This window comes from Aspergillus stella-maris (assembly GCF_047715825.1).
Source record: "Aspergillus stella-maris strain CBS 113639 unplaced genomic scaffold BDV14scaffold_96, whole genome shotgun sequence".
In the NCBI taxonomy this organism is placed as follows: Eukaryota; Fungi; Ascomycota; class Eurotiomycetes; order Eurotiales; family Aspergillaceae; genus Aspergillus; species Aspergillus stella-maris.
Window position 1 is genome coordinate 53,308 of NW_027396890.1, and position 17,198 is coordinate 70,505.

Below are 17,198 nucleotides of genomic sequence, written 5' to 3' on the forward strand. Positions count from 1 at the left end.
ATCCCACCCTAGCGCTTGGTCTAGACGTTGGTGGGAAGATTGCCAGGACATGGCAAGATCAACCCGCTCGGGCTTGGACGAGGAGGTTACATGGTCTAAGTCCTTCAGCTTTGGGGGCTTAGTATAATGCGACCTCAGTCTAGGAGTCGGAGAGGGGCGACCTCGAGCCGGCAAAGCCAGGGCAGAGGTGTTGGGCCATGGGTGCAATATACCACCCCAAGCGTTCATAGTCCCGCACACAGAGTCGTCGGTGGAACAAGATATTACTAACCTTGGGAATTCAGCTCTAAGCTGCAGCTTGCAGAAACTTGAATCCTTCACACGTTCCTGAATAACGCCGATGGGGCCAACTCGTTGCAGGATCTCACTAGTGGAGCACACAGCTGAGTCTCGCGAATGACGGCGTCGCCTGGCGTCGCATCTAGTTCTTGTTCGAGTCATGGTCCCTGCATAATTCCGACATGCGAATCTGAGTGCGAGCTTAGATTGTTTCGCGCGTTGGTGGTACAACCTGATGGACCAATAGCTTGATCTATAAAAGCACCGTTTCCCGCTCTCGACTCTGCTCCTTTAACAGACCAGTCAGATATACACTAGTCAAGATGTACAGCACTTCCGTTCTTCTCGCCGTTGCTGGCGCCACTCTCGCTGCTGCTCAGGGCTACTCCTCTGAGTGCACTGACATCTCGCTCAACAACGCCTGGCTCATCGGAACCTGCCCTGATGGCAATGGAAATGAGATCACCAGCAGTGTCTTCCTGAACAACAAGCTTAGCAACAGCGATGGCACTCTGACCTGGACCGAAGAGTACGCCTCTCTATCTCTGGAATGGCGTTGAAAACACTGACAACTCGCAGTGGAAGCTACCGCAGCTCTTGTAGCGACTGCTCGCTGACCGACACTGCTACCCTTTCCTGCCAGTGCAGCATTGCTTCATCTTCTAGCTACCGCGACACTACCATCAACTTGGGTACGCATCGGAAACCCTTTCACACAATTTCTAGCTAACAAAAAGTAGAGGAGCACATTGCCAACTACGAAGGCCACCTCCTCTCGAACCAAACCGGTGCAATCACCGACATCCCTTCCGACTCCTCCGTCGCTGTCCCCTCCGACTTCGCGGTCCAAATCGCCCTCTCCACCATCGACGACACCTGCGCCTCTACCGGCGTCACGCTCAGCCTGAACAACCCGACCGACTGCTACTACGCGCGCATTGGCGTCCAGCCCATCCTTTACACTTCTGGTATTACCTCCTCCAACGAGGGGTGGGAGATTATTGCCTATGAGGATACTGACTGCACTACTGCTGTTGCGACTTTCACTATTGATAACGATGATACTTGTGTTGCGTTCGATTCGACTGTTGAAGCTTTTTCATCGAAGCCGCTGTGGAATGCTGATTACTGATTTACTGCTGGTAACTATCCTGGCTCAGAGAAAAGGTTGTCCGCAACGGAGGGATTGTATATTTGTATATAGCACAATCTGTACATACAGGCTGAGAAATAAAATATGCTGAGAGCATTCGCGGCATTTAACTAACTGGATCCCAATAACTCAATAATAGAATTGAGATCCCCATTGATCCCCACAGCTAGTCCTGCCTCCTCAAGGTCCCAAGGCGCACATCCCGCTGCACCAATACCAGCTCTAATAAGTCTAAATCCTCCATTACCCTCCTCAACCAACTCTTCATCAGGCCACCTCAACACAGCAGGCGTATTCATTCCAACGCCCAGTTCAAGGATCACACACTTCGGCTCCACAGTTCCACTTTCTCTAGCGCCTTGGTTGGTGGTTGACGAGACGTGCTCAACAAACCGTCTATACTCCCCCTCCTGCCCTCGAAACGAGACATCATTAAAATAATCACCACCTCTTACACAAAGCGTAAGTTCACCACCGCAGTACTTGCACCTCGGGATCTTACTCTTATCAGTTAACTCCTGAGAAATAGGATCCAAGTATGGCACCGCTGCATCAAGAAACGGCGCAGATGGAAACACAGCCTCCTTGCGACACTTAGCAAAACATTGCAAAAACCCATACCCTCCCTGGGGCGTCGAGATCCGCGCAGGAGTAAACCCATTCTTAGCGAAGAATCCATCCGCATTACTCGTGCGGACAAAATATCTCTTCCCAAATCGATCCGCTATATTCAACAATTTCGCATAAAGCTGGCTCTCGGGCCACTCCGTGACCATTCGAAGATGGTTGAAGTAGTATCCCCATTTCTGCTTCGGTGACTTCCAACCTGCGTACCCGAATACGTCGTATAGACAGTTTAGACCGAGTTTTGTGAAGGCGGGGAAATGGGTGCCGAAGAGGGTGTGAGAGGTGTAGTCTAGGCCTGTTGCGGAGGATAGACCAGCGCCGCCGGAGATGATGACGTAGTCTGCGTTGTGCAGCCAGGTTCGAGCTTTTTGTAACGCTTGGGATGCAGTCGGGGTTATTTGTGGTGGTATTGCGCTTGGGGTGATTCTGATATTTGGATTGTGGCCGACGTTAATCAGGGTGGTGAGTTTCTCGTTGTATAACCCCCAGTCCTTCTCGAGGAACGTGTCGAAGATTATATCCGTTATGCTCGTCTCGAGATTCTCAACACACCACGTTGTGACAGCCTCCAACGCAATATTAGCAGCAACATCAGACGGAAACGCAAATAATCCCGTCGAAATACAGCAGAAAACAATGACTTTCCTCCCATCCGGCAGAGCAGGAAGGCCCTCCGCAGCCTCAAGACAAGCGATATAGCAACTCGCCAATTGCTCCTTATGCCTCGCACTCGGACTCTGCCCACGTTCAAGCTGGGGACCAACGGTATGTATAACGTACTTTGCCGGTAGACAGAAACCGGGGGTGACTTTTGCGTGTCCAACGGGTTCTTCATAGACCTGTTCCTGCATGATTTCGTAACAAGCCATTCTCAGTTCTGGTCCCGCGGCGGAATGGATGACGTTGTCGATGCATCGATGAGATGGTGCAAAGCAGCCTAGTAGTGTTGAATTCGCGGCGTTGACGATGGCTGTTACATCGGAGAGTGTGGTAATGTCTCCTTTCCACAGCGAGATACGCGTGTTATTGATCGCAAGATGAGATGGAATGGATGACGACGGCGTAAGGAGTGAGTGGCTGTTTCGGTAGGATATGACTGCGTCGATGTCTTTGAGGGCTTCCTCGTCGGGGGCTTTAGATGGGTCCCACTGACAGAAGAGTTGCCGGAGGAGCTCAAGTTGAGCCCAGATGTCCATTTGCAGGAACCATGAACTAGCGTCTTGTTGGTCGTGGTGATGAAGATGGTTGCACCGGCCATGACCGAGTATGTTTTGCTCTTTGGTCAATTGCGACAAGACTCTTCCTAGAGCCTGCGATAGGATCCCTACCCGGCTGAAGGTGTCCGCCATTGATTTTGATCTTTGGATAGGTCCGGAGAATCGAGCTGACCGGGCAAGCATCATAAGGGGGGCGGGGGCTTGTTCAACTAATGCGGCTGGTTCGCTATATGAGTGCAAGGATACTAGTTTATAAATGTGTTCGAACTTCCGGACCGCGATTATTAATGCATGCCGGTGGGAGCTGGATAGCATTTGTGAAGCCTTGCGATATCTTGATAATTCATTAGAAATCTTCATAATAGCCCAGTAGACCTCGCCTGCTGAACAACAAGGCCAATCCAAGGATCCGCCTGCAATAGAATCCCCAACTTCTCATTCCCGCCATTACCCTCTTTCAACCCCCTGACAATCTCACAAACATACGGATTCCCATCTACCGCCGTCCCGCTCTCAAGTTGTGCGTTATACCGTCGATAAAACTCTTTGCTATCTGGTGCATCCCAGAGGTACCCATTATCCGGCGGTGGAAATTCAAGGTCAGATAATGTGAGAACCCCCGTGTTAAAATGTAGGTTGAGCTTGAAGATTGTGAGTGCTAGCCGTTTGATTTCTTCCATGTATGTCCATGTAAAGAGGACGCTGTCTGTGGGTTCAATTTGAGAGCGCATGAGGGGGTACTTGAACAGTCCGCCTCTTACGCAGGTGATTGTTACTGCTAACAAGAGAGAGCGGCATCTCTTTTCAAGGTCCGGGGGTGTATTATGTCGGGTCATTGCGAATATGACGTTAAGGATAATGGTTTGGTATGTTGTGAACGGCCACTCTTTATTTTCGAAAGGAGTGGACTTTTGCCAGATATTCTGCTCTTCAAGTCAGTCCCAGCTACCTCGCAGGAATTATGAAAGGAAAACAAACCATCTGATTCTCCAAAAGCGTCACCAACTTCTCATGCATACTCTCAGCCCGTGCCTGCGCCGAACTCTCCCCCGTCACCCAAAGCCCAATCATAACGACAGCAAGAAACAAGATCTGCGGCTCGTTGCTCAACCTGAAAGACCGACAATGTAGCATCGGCCACTGATAGTGAAAGTGCGAGAAGTATACATCGATGTAGTGGTCAGTATCCAGATCCCCATTGCCCATTGCCTTTCCGCCACCCGATGCGCTGCACCGGCTTGCAAGCAGACCCTGTTCACGAAGTTGGTTCTCGTGCTGCAGCATGAGATCTTCCATTTCTGTTCGTTGGTAGTTTGGATCCCGTCGGCCGTAGCCTGAGTCATCGATGTCGTTTAGACTATCTGTGTCGCTTTGAATACCCGCTTCGGCATTGATGCGATGGAGTTCGAGGGCATTTTGTATATCTTCCGTCCGATTATACTGCGGAGGTGTCGGGCCGGTACTCATCGTCCGATTCCTCTTCGATAGCCGCTCAAAAGTACAGATTCCACCACGTCTCGCACAAACAGCACACGGCTGGCCCCCATCACATCTTGTCTTGCTGGAATGACACTGATCGCAAGCCTTGGATGTCCTTGGCGCAGCATCATCACCCTCCCTAGCATGCAATTGCTTGTGTCTCCGCAACGAATCAGTCCGATCAAAGCTCTTATGACATATTTCGCATGTTAACCGCGTGGTAGAGGGATAATGCTTCTTCGTGTGTCGCGTTAGATGTTCTTTCCGTCTGTATTGAGCGTTGCAGCCGGGGTATGTGCATTGTATCATTTTGGCGATGATAAACAGTGCTATGGGGGAAGGCCGGTGGGCGTATATTAAAGGCCGGTGGGTGGTGTTCCGGTGGGAGCCGGAGGGATAAAGAGGCAGAGGCAAAGAAGAAGTTCGAAGACAGGATACCGGTGGGAGAAGGGGCGAAATGCCGGTGGGATGCTGCTATGGCAGGGCAGGTCGTGGGAATAGCAGCTCTCTGGCTGTGGCTACATATAACACCAGCTTTAGCCGCCTATCATTTGCTGAAAGCCGGTGGTTGTGCGATGATGGGGCAGAATCCCATTCAGCACACTGCCCCTGCCCTAATACCACGTCCCAGCCAGACCAGCTCCACCCTGTTATACACCTGTGAGACACCATCACCCAGGCACAATCACAACCCAATTCCCCTAGGCAGTAAAAATCCAACATGACAGCTCATCTCGCACAAAGCCAAAGCCGAGTCCGAGTCCGACCCGAATCCACGCGCATAAATCCGAGGATTTGCCCAATGGCAAAGTGGCCCAGAGTAACAGGCACCGGCGGCCGAGTGGGAGGGATCACTTCAGCAAACAAAGAATGGCACAAGATGACGAATGATGGACCGGGTTTGGGTTGAGATTAAGTATATAAGGGACTGGTTTCCCTGGGTAAGAACAGCTACCTCAACAATTAGAACTTCTTCCTTCTACTCTGTTGGTTCAACGTTCTTGATCGCTTTTTAAACATTCAAGATATTTATTTTGTCATCATGGCTATCCGCAACGTTGTTCTTGCTGGTGTATGTCCTTCTCCCAACGTCACCACTCTCCCCCTTCAATCTTCCTCTATGCGATGCTAATACAAAATATAGATAAGCGGCAACCTCGGCCCCGCCATCCTCAACGCTGTCTCCTCCTCCGGCCTGTTCAATGTAACAGTCTTCACCCGCTCCGGCTCGACCACAACCTTCCCCTCCAACATCAAATCCATCGAAGTAAACTACGACTCCATCTCCGACCTAACCACCAAACTATCCGGCCAAGACGCAGTCGTCAGCACAATCTCCCACACAGCCGGAGCCGCGCAAACAAACCTCATCCGCGCCGCCGCAGCCGCAGGCGTATCGCGCTTCCTACCAAGCGAATTCGGCTCGGACCTCGATAACCCGATTAATCGGCCTGCGCCATCGTATGCGCCTAAAATTGCTGCGCAAGAGTTGCTCAAGTCTCTCGCGGAAGAGGGGAAGATTAGCTATACATTCGTGTACAATGGTGCATTCCTGGATTGGGGCCTTAAAGTCGGATTCCCTATTTCTCCTGCTCGCAAGACAGCGGCGTTGCATGATGGTGGTGAGCGGCGGTATTCAACGACTACACTGCCAGTCGTGGGACAAGCTGTCGTTGGTGTCTTCAAGAATCCCGAGGAGACGAAGAATCGCGTTGTAAGGGTTTCGGAAGCGAGCACGACGCTTAAGGACCTTCTTGCGTTGGCGCAGGAGGTTGTTGGGTCTGACGGGTGGGATATTTCTACACCTAGTGTTGATGAGCAGGTTGCTCAGGGTGGTGAGTTGTTGAAGCAGGGTGTTCATTCGCGCGAGGCGATTATGCCGTTTATCTTTAGGGCTATTTGGGGTGAGGGGGCGGGTGGATTCTTCGAGAAGGATGATAATGAGCTTTTGGGGATTAAGACGCTGGATAAGGAGGGATTGAAGAAAGTTATTCAGGAGGTTGTCGAGAATTAGAAAGGCAATAGCTACACAGCTAGATAGTAGATAGGTAGTAACCGAAATCATATTGCATTCATTTCTAGCATACAGTCATCATTATTCCATTCCGTCTCTTATCCAGAGATCTATTTTTGAGCAGCCTCCTTGACGACACGGACAATGTCGTTGGGACCCAGACCCTGGGCGTTGATCTGCTCGAAGAGACCACCGCATCCTTCCTTGACGGCGCCCATCATGCGGAAGCGCGGCGTCAGACCGCGGTCGAGGAGGTGAGATCCCAGTCTACTACCAAGGGAAGTCTTCTGAGCGAGGGACTCGACGACAACCACGAATGGCGTAGAGCCGTACTCCTTGATTGCCTCTTCATCGACAACGTTCAGCGTCGGTTTGTTGATCAGACCAACATCGAGACCCTCGGAACGGAGACGCTCAACGGCGTCAAGAGAGCGGTAGAGCATGTCTCCGTACGAAACGACGTAACCGGCCTTACCCTTGCGAATGAACTCTTCCTTGCCAGGGACAAAGTCGTAGTCGCCGCCAAAGAGCTTCTCCTCGCTGTTCTCCTTGAGGATATAAGGCACCTTTGAGCGGGTAGAGAAGATGAATCGCAGACCCTTGTTGAAGAAGACCTTCTTCACAACAGCCTTCATCTGCTCGCCGTCAGCAGGGAAGTAGAGACCCGTGCTCTCGGCGTCCATCAACCCGTTATCAGCGAAGAAGGCGTTGAGACCAAAGTGGCAAGTGTTGTCGGCGATTTCGTCAACACCGCTGTGCGAAAAGTGCGAGAGGACACTGCATCCGTTCAGACGGGCCATTGTGATTTCAGAAATGAGCATCTCGATGAAAGCGCAGAAGGTGGAGAAGACACCCTGGCGACTCCCGTCACTGCCGAAACCGAATCCCGCGGCGGCAGAGAAGTTTCCGCGCTCCATGACTCCGGAGCTGGTGTACACCTCTGGGTGACCCTGGTGGATGGCCTTGAGACCGGTCGATCCCTCAAGATCAGAATCGATGACCATAACCCGGCGCTGAGCCTCCTCCTTGCTCAGACCGTCGAGAACAGAGTTGACGGCCTCACCGAAGATAACACGGTTGCCGCCCTTGTCCTTGGTTGAACCGCGGTACTGGTGGGGGTTCCCAGTGGCCTTGATCTGATCGTAGAAAGCAAGCGACTCCTCAGAGTAACCACGCTTGGTGAGGTACTTCTTTGCGATGGCGACAGGGACGACGTCGTGAGCATGTGTCTTGCCCTCAATATCTTCAATACCGGGTGCCATCTTGCGGTCGACAATGACAGCAGCGGGACCCTTTGTGCTGACGACATCAACCATAGCACCGTAAAGCGAGTCAATGTCCTCGCCCTGAGCACGAACAACCTTCAGTCCATGACCGGCGAGAGTGCGCTCGATCTCGTAGCCCTTGAGGTACTCGGATGGGTGTCCAGCGATCGTAACATCGTTGTTATCAACAAAGACCTTAACATTTAGGTCCTGAGCAACGGCAAGACGAGCAGCCTCGGCATCATTACCCTCCTGCTGGGACCCGTCGGAACCAAGCATAAAGAGCGTCTTGTCCTTGTTAGCCATGGCAATACCATTAACCATAGCCCACATGTGCCCGAGGCGACCGGACGAAAACTTGACACCAGGCGTGAGACCCAGCTCCGGATGCCCGGGAAGCTTCGAGTTCGCATCCCGATAGTTCAGCAAGTGATCAGGCTCAATCTTCCCATCAAGCGCAGAAAGAAGATACTGCGTCGCAACGCGGTGTCCCGCCTCATCGAAAATGGCATCGTAAAAGGCACCAGGGTCGGCATTGATGAATCCTAGCAGGATACAGACTTCCGGAGCTGTGTCAAAGGGTCCGCCCGTGTGGCCTGCTTGGCCTCTTGCAGCACCGGTGGCTGTGAAGGCGACAATGGCATCGCGGAAGACGTTGATGTTGTGCAGGAGGTCGGACTTTTGTTGGTCGGTAAGCTTCTTGCTCGAGGGGTCGAGCTTCAGCTTTTTGAACTGTTTCAGGTCGACGGGGAGTTTGTAGGCCATTTTGTCAGTCGTGTATGAAATAATGGTAGAAGGAGGAGGTAAAATGTGGCAGAAGAGTATATAAGAGGGGGAGGGGTATTACTGTGGTATGATATCATAGGGTTACGGTGATATCATATGCTGTCAACCCTGTCAACGGGCGGAGTATGCTCTTCCGACTGTTATTAACGGCAAAAGTACTTATTAATTAACACTAGTCTGCATGATTCTAGATGTCTAAGTGTTTGTAGGAATGTGCTCGGGATATCTCGCGCCCGCAGCCTCAAACTTATCCAAGATGGCGTCGATCTGCGCCATATCGTCGTCCGACAACTCAACCACTTTACTATTCTCCTCCACTCGTGCTGCAGTCGTCGCTCCAGGGATGGGAATTATCGTAGGCATCCCCGGTCGCCGAGAGAGCGCCCGCACCCAGTTAATTGCAAACTGAGCGGGGGTGATGCCCTTCTTCGCTGCCAAGTCCTCCACCTTTTCAACGAGTTGGATATTGATTGGGAACGCGTCAGGTTGGAATCGCGGGTATGCGCGCAGCATTGAATCCTCAGGAATGTCTTCGAATTTGCGGATTTGGCCGGTTAAGAGGCCGCGACCGAGAGGGGAGTATGCGACCAGGGGGATGTTGTACTGCGCGCAGGCAGCGGCGACGCCATTGTCGAGGGGGTCCAAAGTGAACCTGCTAATTAGCTTGGCTCGCGATTAGATAGGTCGAGGATTAGAGTGCTTACATGGACAATTCAACCTCTACTGCCACAACCCTGGTATGCTTAACAGCTTCGTGAATAGTCTCCGCCCGTACTTCAGACAGCGCAATACCACCAAGTTTGCCGGCCTCAATATACTCGTTCAATACCTTAAAGGTATCCGCCATAGGCACATTCTGGTCGCGACGCGCCATTTCGAATTGATCGAGCTTTTTGCGCCCCTTGAGCTGCGCAATGGTGTTGTCCAGTGTCCGTCGGGTGCCTTCGACTGAGCCATCCGGTCGGTGCGTTTTGGGGTCAACGCCGCCTTTGATATTGATGACGAACTTGTCGGCGTCTTCGGGGTACTTTTCGAGGTAAGCTTCGAGGAGGACGAGGCTGTTTTTGGTAGGAGGGCCGTAAAATTCACCGCCATTCCAGAGGGTGGCTATCTCGTCAGTAGGAGAGCATTGTGGAAGAGATTCAAGACGCACCGCCATTCTTCAATGCCGCACGCATGGTTTCAAAGGACTGTTCTTGTGGGGGAGGGTTTGCTCTCCAAGTCAAGCCCATGAGGCCGAAGCCAATGGGGCCAACTTCCTGTCCGCCAATCTGGACCATCTTGTGTTTTGCAGAAAGGTGAGATGTTAACTGTTTTAATCGAAGCCTCTATAATTGTTTGATACTCTGCAGAAGACAGAATACAATACTTTATAGTGTTCAACTCGGAGATAAGCCTTGAGAGCAGCCAATGTCCAGTCAGCAAGACCCATAGGAGTCCCCATAGTAACGTCACGACGACCGGAGATTTGCGCCCAATGCCGGTTGCTTTTTTATGATCGACCACTAGTTGGATATTGATCTTGGTCTCCGAGTTATACTTCCATATTCTCCCTTAATGACCTGACAATTGCTATCCGTAATCTTTCGACCTTTCCCTTCCGCGAGCAGTTGATCAAACAAAGACACCCTCAACTCAGCAACGGAGGCAGATCTTCCGCCTGGATCCGCTTCTCGGTGTTAAGCCGGTGTAGCATGATCTGCAGTTCCGTGCCGCTCACCGTTTCGACAGTACATTGATTATACACGTCGTGGCAATGCAAGGGACTCGGTGTTTGGCTTCCGGCTGGATGGTGACTCCCTCGGATGACTCTGTCCGGTTGCTGCGTGTGCGATGCCCTCTTTGAAGGCCGATATAGAGAAGTCGATGACAACAGGCCATTGCTTAACAGGCTGCTATCCCCGATCATGGACCTATCTCACCCTGGTCGCGACATAAACTGAATGGAAGGGGAATTCCAGCAATATTCATGACCCGGGGGGACTGGTACTGGCCAGAGGAAGGCACGACCAAGCGCACTTTCCTCAGATGACGCCAGGTTGAAGAGAGGGAAAGCGCGACCAATCACATATTATTCGCGAGGAAGGTGCGATTGATGGAAGCTCAAGGATAGGTTCTCCGTCTTAATCTTTATCTTTACTCCCATACTCTAACCCTCGATAACAGCCCTGGTTTGACACTGAGTATGAGCAGCCCTGAGCGAAGGTTTAGGATCACATGACATAGACCTCACCACCTTCTATTACCTGCCATGATTCAGGGTGGCTTGCAAACAGTTTAAGCCAAGGCATTAGCGACCTTAGATGTTAGGCCTGGAATGTGGTGTTGCTCGGATGGGTGAGGCTGTGAGTCAAAAGCCTCAGGATTCACCTCCGCATCGAAAAGGTAACATCTAACGAGATTCAAGGGCCAAACCTGCCCTGATCGTCGCAAACGTACCCAAAAAAGCACTGGATCCTCGCCGCCACCTGGCAATCCAAGCCCTGAAGGACCCAATGGATATTGACTCATGAGCCTGAATACGAGGTCGCTGCTTGGCCTCGTGTTCCGATCAACTTATAACGCGAAGGAGTTCCGCCCCAACAACTCTATGGTCAATTCCAGTCAGCTTTGATACAATAAACTAGCGAGATGCGCATTTCCCTAAGTCGCGTTATACTTGGTCTCTCGTGCCTTGGGCTGGTCATAGCGGAGGGCCGAGACCTCTTCGCACCGCAACAATCATACAACGAGAATGATGTCGGAGGAAGCCAAAACAACGCGAGCATTACCCTTGACGATACTCCGTTTGGCCTGGACGTGTTCGACAAGCGCCAAGTGAGCTGTCCTAGCGGAACGCGCCTGTGCTCATGTAAGTCCACAACCTACCCACCGGCCCCCACCAAACATATTATATCAATGGCTGACTATGAGCTCTAGATACAAACCGCTGCTGTCCATCACCCTCCGACGCCTGCTGCTCGCACGGCTCCTGCATCCAGCGCTCCCAACACATCTGCTGCCGCGTTGGCACCTGCCGCACAGGCCAACAATGCTGCACAAACGGGTGTGCTCCCGACGACGCAACATGCTGCGGCGGCAAAATGACAGGTCGGCACTGCTATGCGGGGTTCAAATGCTGCGAGGATACCTGCGCTCCCGAGGACGGCGAGTGCTGCCGTGGCGGGAACTATTGTCCCGCTGGTAGTCGATGCGTTATCTCCTCTGATGGGGAACGGGGGTGTTGTCCGGAATCTGGGTGCTATGAGGCTTGGCAGGTGATATACTGGTATTACTATGTATACTGGTATATCCAGATCTACTGGGATATTGAGATTGAAGTCACGACTACAACACTAAGCTTGACGAGTTCGAGGACGACAGATTCAACGACGGTGACGCTTACGGCATCGAACTCGCGGAGCGCAAGTAGCATGTTTGAGGATTTGAGCTCGAGCTATTCGGCTGAGGCTGCGACGACGCCGGATTTGGCTGATATACCTACGAGTACCACGACTTCAAGTACCTCGACGCGGTCTAGTTCGGACTTAGACGTTGATGACTCTAGCCCAACTGCAACTGAGAGCTCTTCTTCCGAGGATTCCTCGTTTACTGACATCTCCTCCACTGAAACAGCCAGCGATTTTACTGGCTCGGGGGATGCCGCAGAGCCTGGTCCTGCTGGGGTTGATGGGGCCTGGGGTGGGTTATCCTCTCATGGACTATGGGCTTACTTTGGTATTGCTGGGTTCTCGTTTACGATGATGGTCTTTTTGTAAATAGTCGAACTTGGAGCGGTCGGGACTGTATCAAGTGTTCATGATTGACGCGGTCTATTGTATCTAGTTATGATGAATGTTTTTGTATTTGCGTTTGACATCTTTGCGATATATCCTCTCTTCGCCGAGTCAAGTATATAAACTAGCGTTTTACCCTAATAAGCATACCTCTTCCCACTCCTCCCCATCACCCCCTTCCGATTCATAAAAACATAATAACAGTGCAACAAACAACAACCCACTGTAACAAACAGCAACAGCGCCGCATTCGTCCAATGACCCGTCGGATACCCGCTCTCCGCCTCATTCGACTTGTATATCCAGACGCCGACTATCTGACCCGGGGCTCCAAAGGAGATGTTCAGTGCGATTGCGAGGCCGGCGCCTGCTGTTGAGTTAAGGTTTGAGGAGAGCCAGCCTAGGAGTGGGGGGATGCAGGAGAATGCGCCGCTTGAGCCGACTATTAGGCAGCCGTAGCGTTGCTTGTTTTTTTAGTACATACTATTTGAGTAGAAATGAGAGGGAGCATACCAGGTATGAGTCTGCTGGGAGGACTGCCGAGGCGAGGAAGCCCATTGCGCCGATGAAGGAGAATATAGCAGAGTGTAAACCGCGACTGTACAAGTCAGTATTATTCATCAAGGTGATATTAGAGTACTTACGCGTTGAAGTGGTCTGCCGACCATGCGACTACGACAGTTACCACATATGCGACAGCATAGGGAGGAACAGTCATCAGTTGGGCCTTGAGATTCTCATAGCCCAAGCCTGCTGTGATCGATGGAGTGAAAAGCGAGAGGCTGGAGAAGGGGACGGAGATGCCAAAGTAAATCTATTTCATTAGTCGCAGTCATACAGCTGGTTCAGGGTAGCATACCGCATAGTGAACATATAACCGCCACTCAGTAAGAACTGCCTTTGCGTCTTCCCAGTTCATCGCTGATGCGCCTCCCTTGGACCCCTCAACTGCAAGTCGCTGACTGGCCAGTTCCTTCTCTTCTTCGCTCAGCCATTTTGCGGACTCCGGGTAGTCGGGCAGTAAAAAGAAGACAAGGATCGCTGAAGCACACGAAGGAGCGCCTTCAATGAAGAAAAGCCACCGCCATGCTGAATGACCATGATCGCCATTAAGGTATCCAACACCGTACGCGATCGCGCCGCCGAATGCACCAGCCAGAGTCGCCGATGCGAGGATTAATGCTACTCGAAGCGATCGTTCTGATGTCCGATACCAGAAGGTCAAGTAATAAACGAGGCCTGGGAAAAGGCCTGCTTCGGTCACACCCAGTAGAAATCGAATCCCAGTGACTTGAGCGTAGTTCGTCGCACCCCCGAGTCCGATGGTTGTCGCGCCCCAAGAGAGCATCAGCAGAGCTATCCATCGCTACTTGATATTAGTCTGGGCTGCAAAGAAAGTTTGGTGAACATACGCTGGGTCGCAGCTTTTTGAGAAAGTAGTTAGATGGCACTTCAAACAATGCGTATGCGATCAAGAAGACCATCAAAGCGATAGTATACTGGAAGTTGGTCATGTTTGTCTCTGTGAGCAGATCATTGCCGGTGTCTGCGTTGAGGACCTTCGCATTGCCTGACGGAGTTAGCCAAGTCATGAATCGATCTCAATTGAATGAACCTACCAATGTTCGACCGATCCAAGTAGCACAGCAGGTAAATAAAAGCAGCCAATGGGACAATCCTCAGATCCTGCTTCCACACGAGAGCGGCGTTGGCGCCCGCATCGTACCCCGGACCCTCTGCAACCTCGGGGTCGCGATTCTAGGTAGGTTAGTTGAGTTTAGCATTATACATTAAGAATTGCAGGGCGTACCTTAGGCTCGACGTGGTCCATGGTCAGGAGGGAACTGGTATGTGAATGGGAATTGGGACAGATCTCGGAACCCCAGAGATCGCGTGGAATCTGGGGAAACTCCGACCCTTATAAACAGGGAACAAGCGAGTTCTCAAAAATACAGCGCACAGAGGAGACAAAGAAGGATCGGCGTCGGGGCCGACACCGACAGTCTGTCCCTAGTCTCCAACTCCCCAGGCCCTGACTCGGTTAAAGACTAACGATGCAGCGTGGGGGTTTGATAGGGGCCGAGCACCGAGGTTCCCCAGATTAATGCCATATCACCCATGGGGTTACTCCAAGGTAAGCACAATGAGCTGGAGTTTTAAAAATGAGTTCAGCAGCGTGCGATAGATGCCACAGAAGGAAGTCGCGATGCGACCGCGTCGTCCCTTCCTGTGGACGGTGTAGGAAGGCTGGGGTTTCCTGCGAGTACGCCACGAGAGATCGCCAAAACCAGTTGGACAGACTGCGATATCGAGTGCAGCAGCTTGAACGTCAGAATGCCCTTCTATCAGAACAGCTCGGCAATCGGAGCCGACATCAACGGCCAGCCGCCGCGACAGGATCAGCTGAACAGTTGCAGCATGCAGCTTCATCCAACGAGCTTGCAGAGGAGATATCCTTTCTGTCGACTCGTGCAGGCGGAGAGAATCAATTCCTGGGTTCCACGAGCGGGGTGCTGCTGGCCAACCTGGTTGATGCCACGGTCAAGACCTCGCACAGCCCGGCTGTTGGGACTGTACACAGAAGAGATGTGATGAGCCCCTTGGCTGGCATGGCCGTGTCAAACGCTCCTTCCGAAGTGGTCCAGCTGCCGGATAAACAGGTGGCTAGGTCACTGCACGATGCGTACTTTAATCACGACCATCTATCGTATCCCTTCATCCATCGCCCAACCGCGTTGGCGACCGTGGATAAAGCATACCAAGATCCCTCTTACTTCGGCCAGAGTGCTTTTGCATATTATTCTTTCATGATGATACTGGCGATCTCAACTGCAAGCGGCTGCAAGTTCGACCCGGACTCTCTACCCAACGCTGAGAACTATCACTTGCGAGCAATTCAGCGGTTAAATGAGATTTTGCACCAAGGCAGCATCGAAGCGTTGCAAGCAGTTTTGCTACTATGTCAATATAGAATGGCCAATTCCGTGCAAGACACATCAACCAGTGAGTTATTACAGTCCTTAGCTGGATGGAGTCTGACATGGTAGGCATGTGGCATCTTGTCGGCGTTGCATCGCGCATGTGCTTGGAACTGGGACTACACCGCGAGCAGGAGTATCGGAAAGACGAACAAGATCAAGGACTGCTCGTGATGAACGAGATTCGACGCCGCTCTTTCTGGTGCGTTATTGCAATGGACAGGTACGGAACGCTACGACGCCATGAACACCCGACCCTAATTCCAGCAGAATTGTCAGCATAACCCTAGGCAGACCACTGGCTATACGCCTACAGGACACCGATGTCGCCCTTCCAGATCCTGGATTAGACTTGGTTGTCAATAGTGACACACCATTTGATCCCAGCTTTGCCGTAACGCATTGTCCGACTGCGCTATTTGTGCACATTGTTCGCTATCGTGTCATCTGCGGCGACATTATGACGGCTCTTCACATCGGTTCAATGCGTGCCAGAACAGATTCCCAATCAGCACTGAAGGCACGAGACGAACTTGCAGAGACGCTGTTCGAATGGCGCCGTGATATCTCTGGTTTGCCACTCGTGGAAGATGAGGAGTTGAATTTACTAGATGACCGTGGCTCAAGCTTTCGGACGAGAGCCTGGTACGAAATGCTCTATTATAACGCCCTGCTAATGTTATATAGACCTTCACCAGCACTGTCGGGATGTTATTCTTGCGATTCCTCAGCGTTGCAAAACATATTTGTCGCTGCCAGGGGATCCATCACGTTGTATGCCCAGCTTCATCGGTGGAAGCGCATCAACTACACCTGGATTACCCTCCACGCTGTATTCCTCGCTGGTCTGTCATATATTTACGCGGTCGGGCGGCATTTCCGACGAGATTTTCAGCAAGGGGGTCCAGACACCGCGTCCCTTGAGAAAGATCCGACCATTGTGGACATTGTAAATGACTGTAGGACATGCTCCAATGTTCTTGTCGCCATATCGGAGCGCTGGAACATGGCAAAGAACTGCTACGACGTATTCAATCGACTCAGCGATGCTGTGCTAGCCGATGCAGTGCAATATCATACGCGGGCTGCCGGTCCTTCAAACGGGGGTTCCAATAGTATCTTGCATTCCCAAGGGGTGGGGAACGCGGCTAACATTGCTCAACAAGATGTCTTAAGCCGAGGCCCCCTTGCTGTGGATTCTGCTCTTCGAGCATGCCTGGATGACCTGCAGCATTTCCAATCGTCGGCTTACGGAGATGACCCTGTAGGGCAGCTCTCTCACGACTGGATGGGCGAGATCGACGGTATGGGGTTCAACCTACTATTATATGGTGCGCAGGCTCCAGTATAAAATGCCGGCTGCAGTGTATCCAAAGATGTTCGCTTCCTGTAACGCCATTAATCGTCACAGACTGTCGAGTCCATTTGTCTGTCTAAAACGATATACTGAACTCACAATCGGCGTCGGGGCCGACCACCGACCTCGCAAGCCAACCCCCACAGCCGACAACGACCGGGGAGGAATATGCGGGGTATCTATCCCTGAATCTGCTGCGAAACAAGTATACTGCAACTTGGCAGAAGGGAAGGAGAGTCAATAAACCACTTTTTGTGCTGAACCAGA

At 51.8% G+C, this 17,198-nt stretch overlaps 9 protein-coding genes across 9 annotated transcripts; 4 read left to right on the top strand and 5 right to left on the bottom strand.

Moving 5' to 3' along the window:
* Nucleotides 1–503: 503 nt before the first annotated feature.
* Nucleotides 504–1,477, top strand: BDV14DRAFT_159767 (CVNH domain-containing protein). The gene is made up of 3 exons (XM_073766734.1): nucleotides 504–808; nucleotides 859–971; nucleotides 1,020–1,477. The coding sequence occupies exons 1-3, from the start codon at nucleotides 603–605 to the stop codon at nucleotides 1,409–1,411; spliced, it is 711 nt and encodes a 236-aa protein (XP_073622652.1). The 5' UTR covers nucleotides 504–602; the 3' UTR covers nucleotides 1,412–1,477.
* Nucleotides 1,316–3,572, bottom strand: BDV14DRAFT_184186 (uncharacterized protein). The gene has a single exon (XM_073770470.1). It carries the CDS (start codon nucleotides 3,460–3,462, stop codon nucleotides 1,543–1,545), a length of 1,920 nt encoding a protein of 639 aa, XP_073622653.1. The 5' UTR covers nucleotides 3,463–3,572; the 3' UTR covers nucleotides 1,316–1,542.
* Nucleotides 3,573–3,598: 26 nt separating this feature from the next.
* BDV14DRAFT_159770 (Zn(II)2Cys6 transcription factor) lies at nucleotides 3,599–5,128 on the bottom strand. The gene is made up of 2 exons (XM_073766735.1): nucleotides 4,255–5,128; nucleotides 3,599–4,199 (listed from the first exon to the last, which is right to left on the bottom strand). The coding sequence occupies exons 1-2, from the start codon at nucleotides 5,062–5,064 to the stop codon at nucleotides 3,633–3,635; spliced, it is 1,377 nt and encodes a 458-aa protein (XP_073622654.1). The 5' UTR covers nucleotides 5,065–5,128; the 3' UTR covers nucleotides 3,599–3,632.
* A 587-nt stretch (nucleotides 5,129–5,715) lies between these two features.
* On the top strand, nucleotides 5,716–6,824 carry BDV14DRAFT_159773 (aromatic alcohol reductase). The gene is made up of 2 exons (XM_073766736.1): nucleotides 5,716–5,827; nucleotides 5,900–6,824. Exons 1-2 carry the CDS (start codon nucleotides 5,798–5,800, stop codon nucleotides 6,767–6,769), a joined length of 900 nt encoding a protein of 299 aa, XP_073622655.1. The 5' UTR covers nucleotides 5,716–5,797; the 3' UTR covers nucleotides 6,770–6,824.
* On the bottom strand, nucleotides 6,537–8,936 carry BDV14DRAFT_159787 (thiamine diphosphate-binding protein). The gene has a single exon (XM_073766737.1). The coding sequence runs from the start codon at nucleotides 8,797–8,799 to the stop codon at nucleotides 6,880–6,882; it is 1,920 nt and encodes a 639-aa protein (XP_073622656.1). The 5' UTR covers nucleotides 8,800–8,936; the 3' UTR covers nucleotides 6,537–6,879.
* A 31-nt stretch (nucleotides 8,937–8,967) lies between these two features.
* On the bottom strand, nucleotides 8,968–10,146 carry BDV14DRAFT_184190 (aldo/keto reductase family protein). The gene is made up of 3 exons (XM_073770471.1): nucleotides 9,974–10,146; nucleotides 9,525–9,927; nucleotides 8,968–9,472 (listed from the first exon to the last, which is right to left on the bottom strand). Exons 1-3 carry the CDS (start codon nucleotides 10,098–10,100, stop codon nucleotides 9,016–9,018), a joined length of 987 nt encoding a protein of 328 aa, XP_073622657.1. The 5' UTR covers nucleotides 10,101–10,146; the 3' UTR covers nucleotides 8,968–9,015.
* Nucleotides 10,147–11,117: 971 nt separating this feature from the next.
* On the top strand, nucleotides 11,118–12,683 carry BDV14DRAFT_159801 (uncharacterized protein). Its single transcript, XM_073766738.1, has 2 exons — nucleotides 11,118–11,671; nucleotides 11,740–12,683. The coding sequence occupies exons 1-2, from the start codon at nucleotides 11,452–11,454 to the stop codon at nucleotides 12,576–12,578; spliced, it is 1,059 nt and encodes a 352-aa protein (XP_073622658.1). The 5' UTR covers nucleotides 11,118–11,451; the 3' UTR covers nucleotides 12,579–12,683.
* Nucleotides 12,684–12,733: 50 nt separating this feature from the next.
* On the bottom strand, nucleotides 12,734–14,427 carry BDV14DRAFT_205443 (major facilitator superfamily domain-containing protein; the record flags this gene model as incomplete). The annotated part of the gene is made up of 7 exons (XM_073774734.1): nucleotides 12,734–13,060; nucleotides 13,110–13,194; nucleotides 13,241–13,410; nucleotides 13,456–13,962; nucleotides 14,009–14,166; nucleotides 14,216–14,354; nucleotides 14,407–14,427. 7 exons carry the CDS (start codon nucleotides 14,425–14,427, stop codon nucleotides 12,734–12,736), a joined length of 1,407 nt encoding a protein of 468 aa, XP_073622659.1.
* Nucleotides 14,428–14,758: 331 nt separating this feature from the next.
* BDV14DRAFT_193571 (transcription factor domain-containing protein) lies at nucleotides 14,759–16,925 on the top strand (the record flags this gene model as incomplete). The annotated part of the gene is made up of 4 exons (XM_073771801.1): nucleotides 14,759–15,599; nucleotides 15,644–15,797; nucleotides 15,845–16,665; nucleotides 16,708–16,925. 4 exons carry the CDS (start codon nucleotides 14,759–14,761, stop codon nucleotides 16,923–16,925), a joined length of 2,034 nt encoding a protein of 677 aa, XP_073622660.1.
* Between the last annotated feature and the right edge of the window lie 273 nt (nucleotides 16,926–17,198).

Bases quoted from the DNA above. Each gene is read 5' to 3' on its own strand.
- BDV14DRAFT_159767 (XM_073766734.1), top strand. From the start codon at position 603: ATGTACAGCACTTCCGTTCTTCTCGCCGTTGCTGGCGCCACTCTCGCT. The intron at 809-858 runs GTACGCCTCTCT...GACAACTCGCAG, and splicing joins ACTCTGACCTGGACCGAAGA to TGGAAGCTACCGCAGCTCTT. The intron at 972-1,019 runs GTACGCATCGGA...AACAAAAAGTAG, and splicing joins CGACACTACCATCAACTTGG to AGGAGCACATTGCCAACTAC.
- BDV14DRAFT_184186 (XM_073770470.1), bottom strand. From the start codon at position 3,462: ATGATGCTTGCCCGGTCAGCTCGATTCTCCGGACCTATCCAAAGATCA.
- BDV14DRAFT_159770 (XM_073766735.1), bottom strand. From the start codon at position 5,064: ATGATACAATGCACATACCCCGGCTGCAACGCTCAATACAGACGGAAA. The intron at 4,200-4,254 runs GTTTGTTTTCCT...CTTGAAGAGCAG, and splicing joins CGCTTTTGGAGAATCAGATG to AATATCTGGCAAAAGTCCAC.
- BDV14DRAFT_159773 (XM_073766736.1), top strand. From the start codon at position 5,798: ATGGCTATCCGCAACGTTGTTCTTGCTGGT. The intron at 5,828-5,899 runs GTATGTCCTTCT...TACAAAATATAG, and splicing joins GCAACGTTGTTCTTGCTGGT to ATAAGCGGCAACCTCGGCCC.
- BDV14DRAFT_159787 (XM_073766737.1), bottom strand. From the start codon at position 8,799: ATGGCCTACAAACTCCCCGTCGACCTGAAACAGTTCAAAAAGCTGAAG.
- BDV14DRAFT_184190 (XM_073770471.1), bottom strand. From the start codon at position 10,100: ATGGTCCAGATTGGCGGACAGGAAGTTGGCCCCATTGGCTTCGGCCTC. The intron at 9,928-9,973 runs GTGCGTCTTGAA...CTGACGAGATAG, and splicing joins TGCGGCATTGAAGAATGGCG to CCACCCTCTGGAATGGCGGT. The intron at 9,473-9,524 runs GTAAGCACTCTA...GCTAATTAGCAG, and splicing joins GTAGAGGTTGAATTGTCCAT to GTTCACTTTGGACCCCCTCG.
- BDV14DRAFT_159801 (XM_073766738.1), top strand. From the start codon at position 11,452: ATGCGCATTTCCCTAAGTCGCGTTATACTTGGTCTCTCGTGCCTTGGG. The intron at 11,672-11,739 runs GTAAGTCCACAA...TATGAGCTCTAG, and splicing joins CGGAACGCGCCTGTGCTCAT to ATACAAACCGCTGCTGTCCA.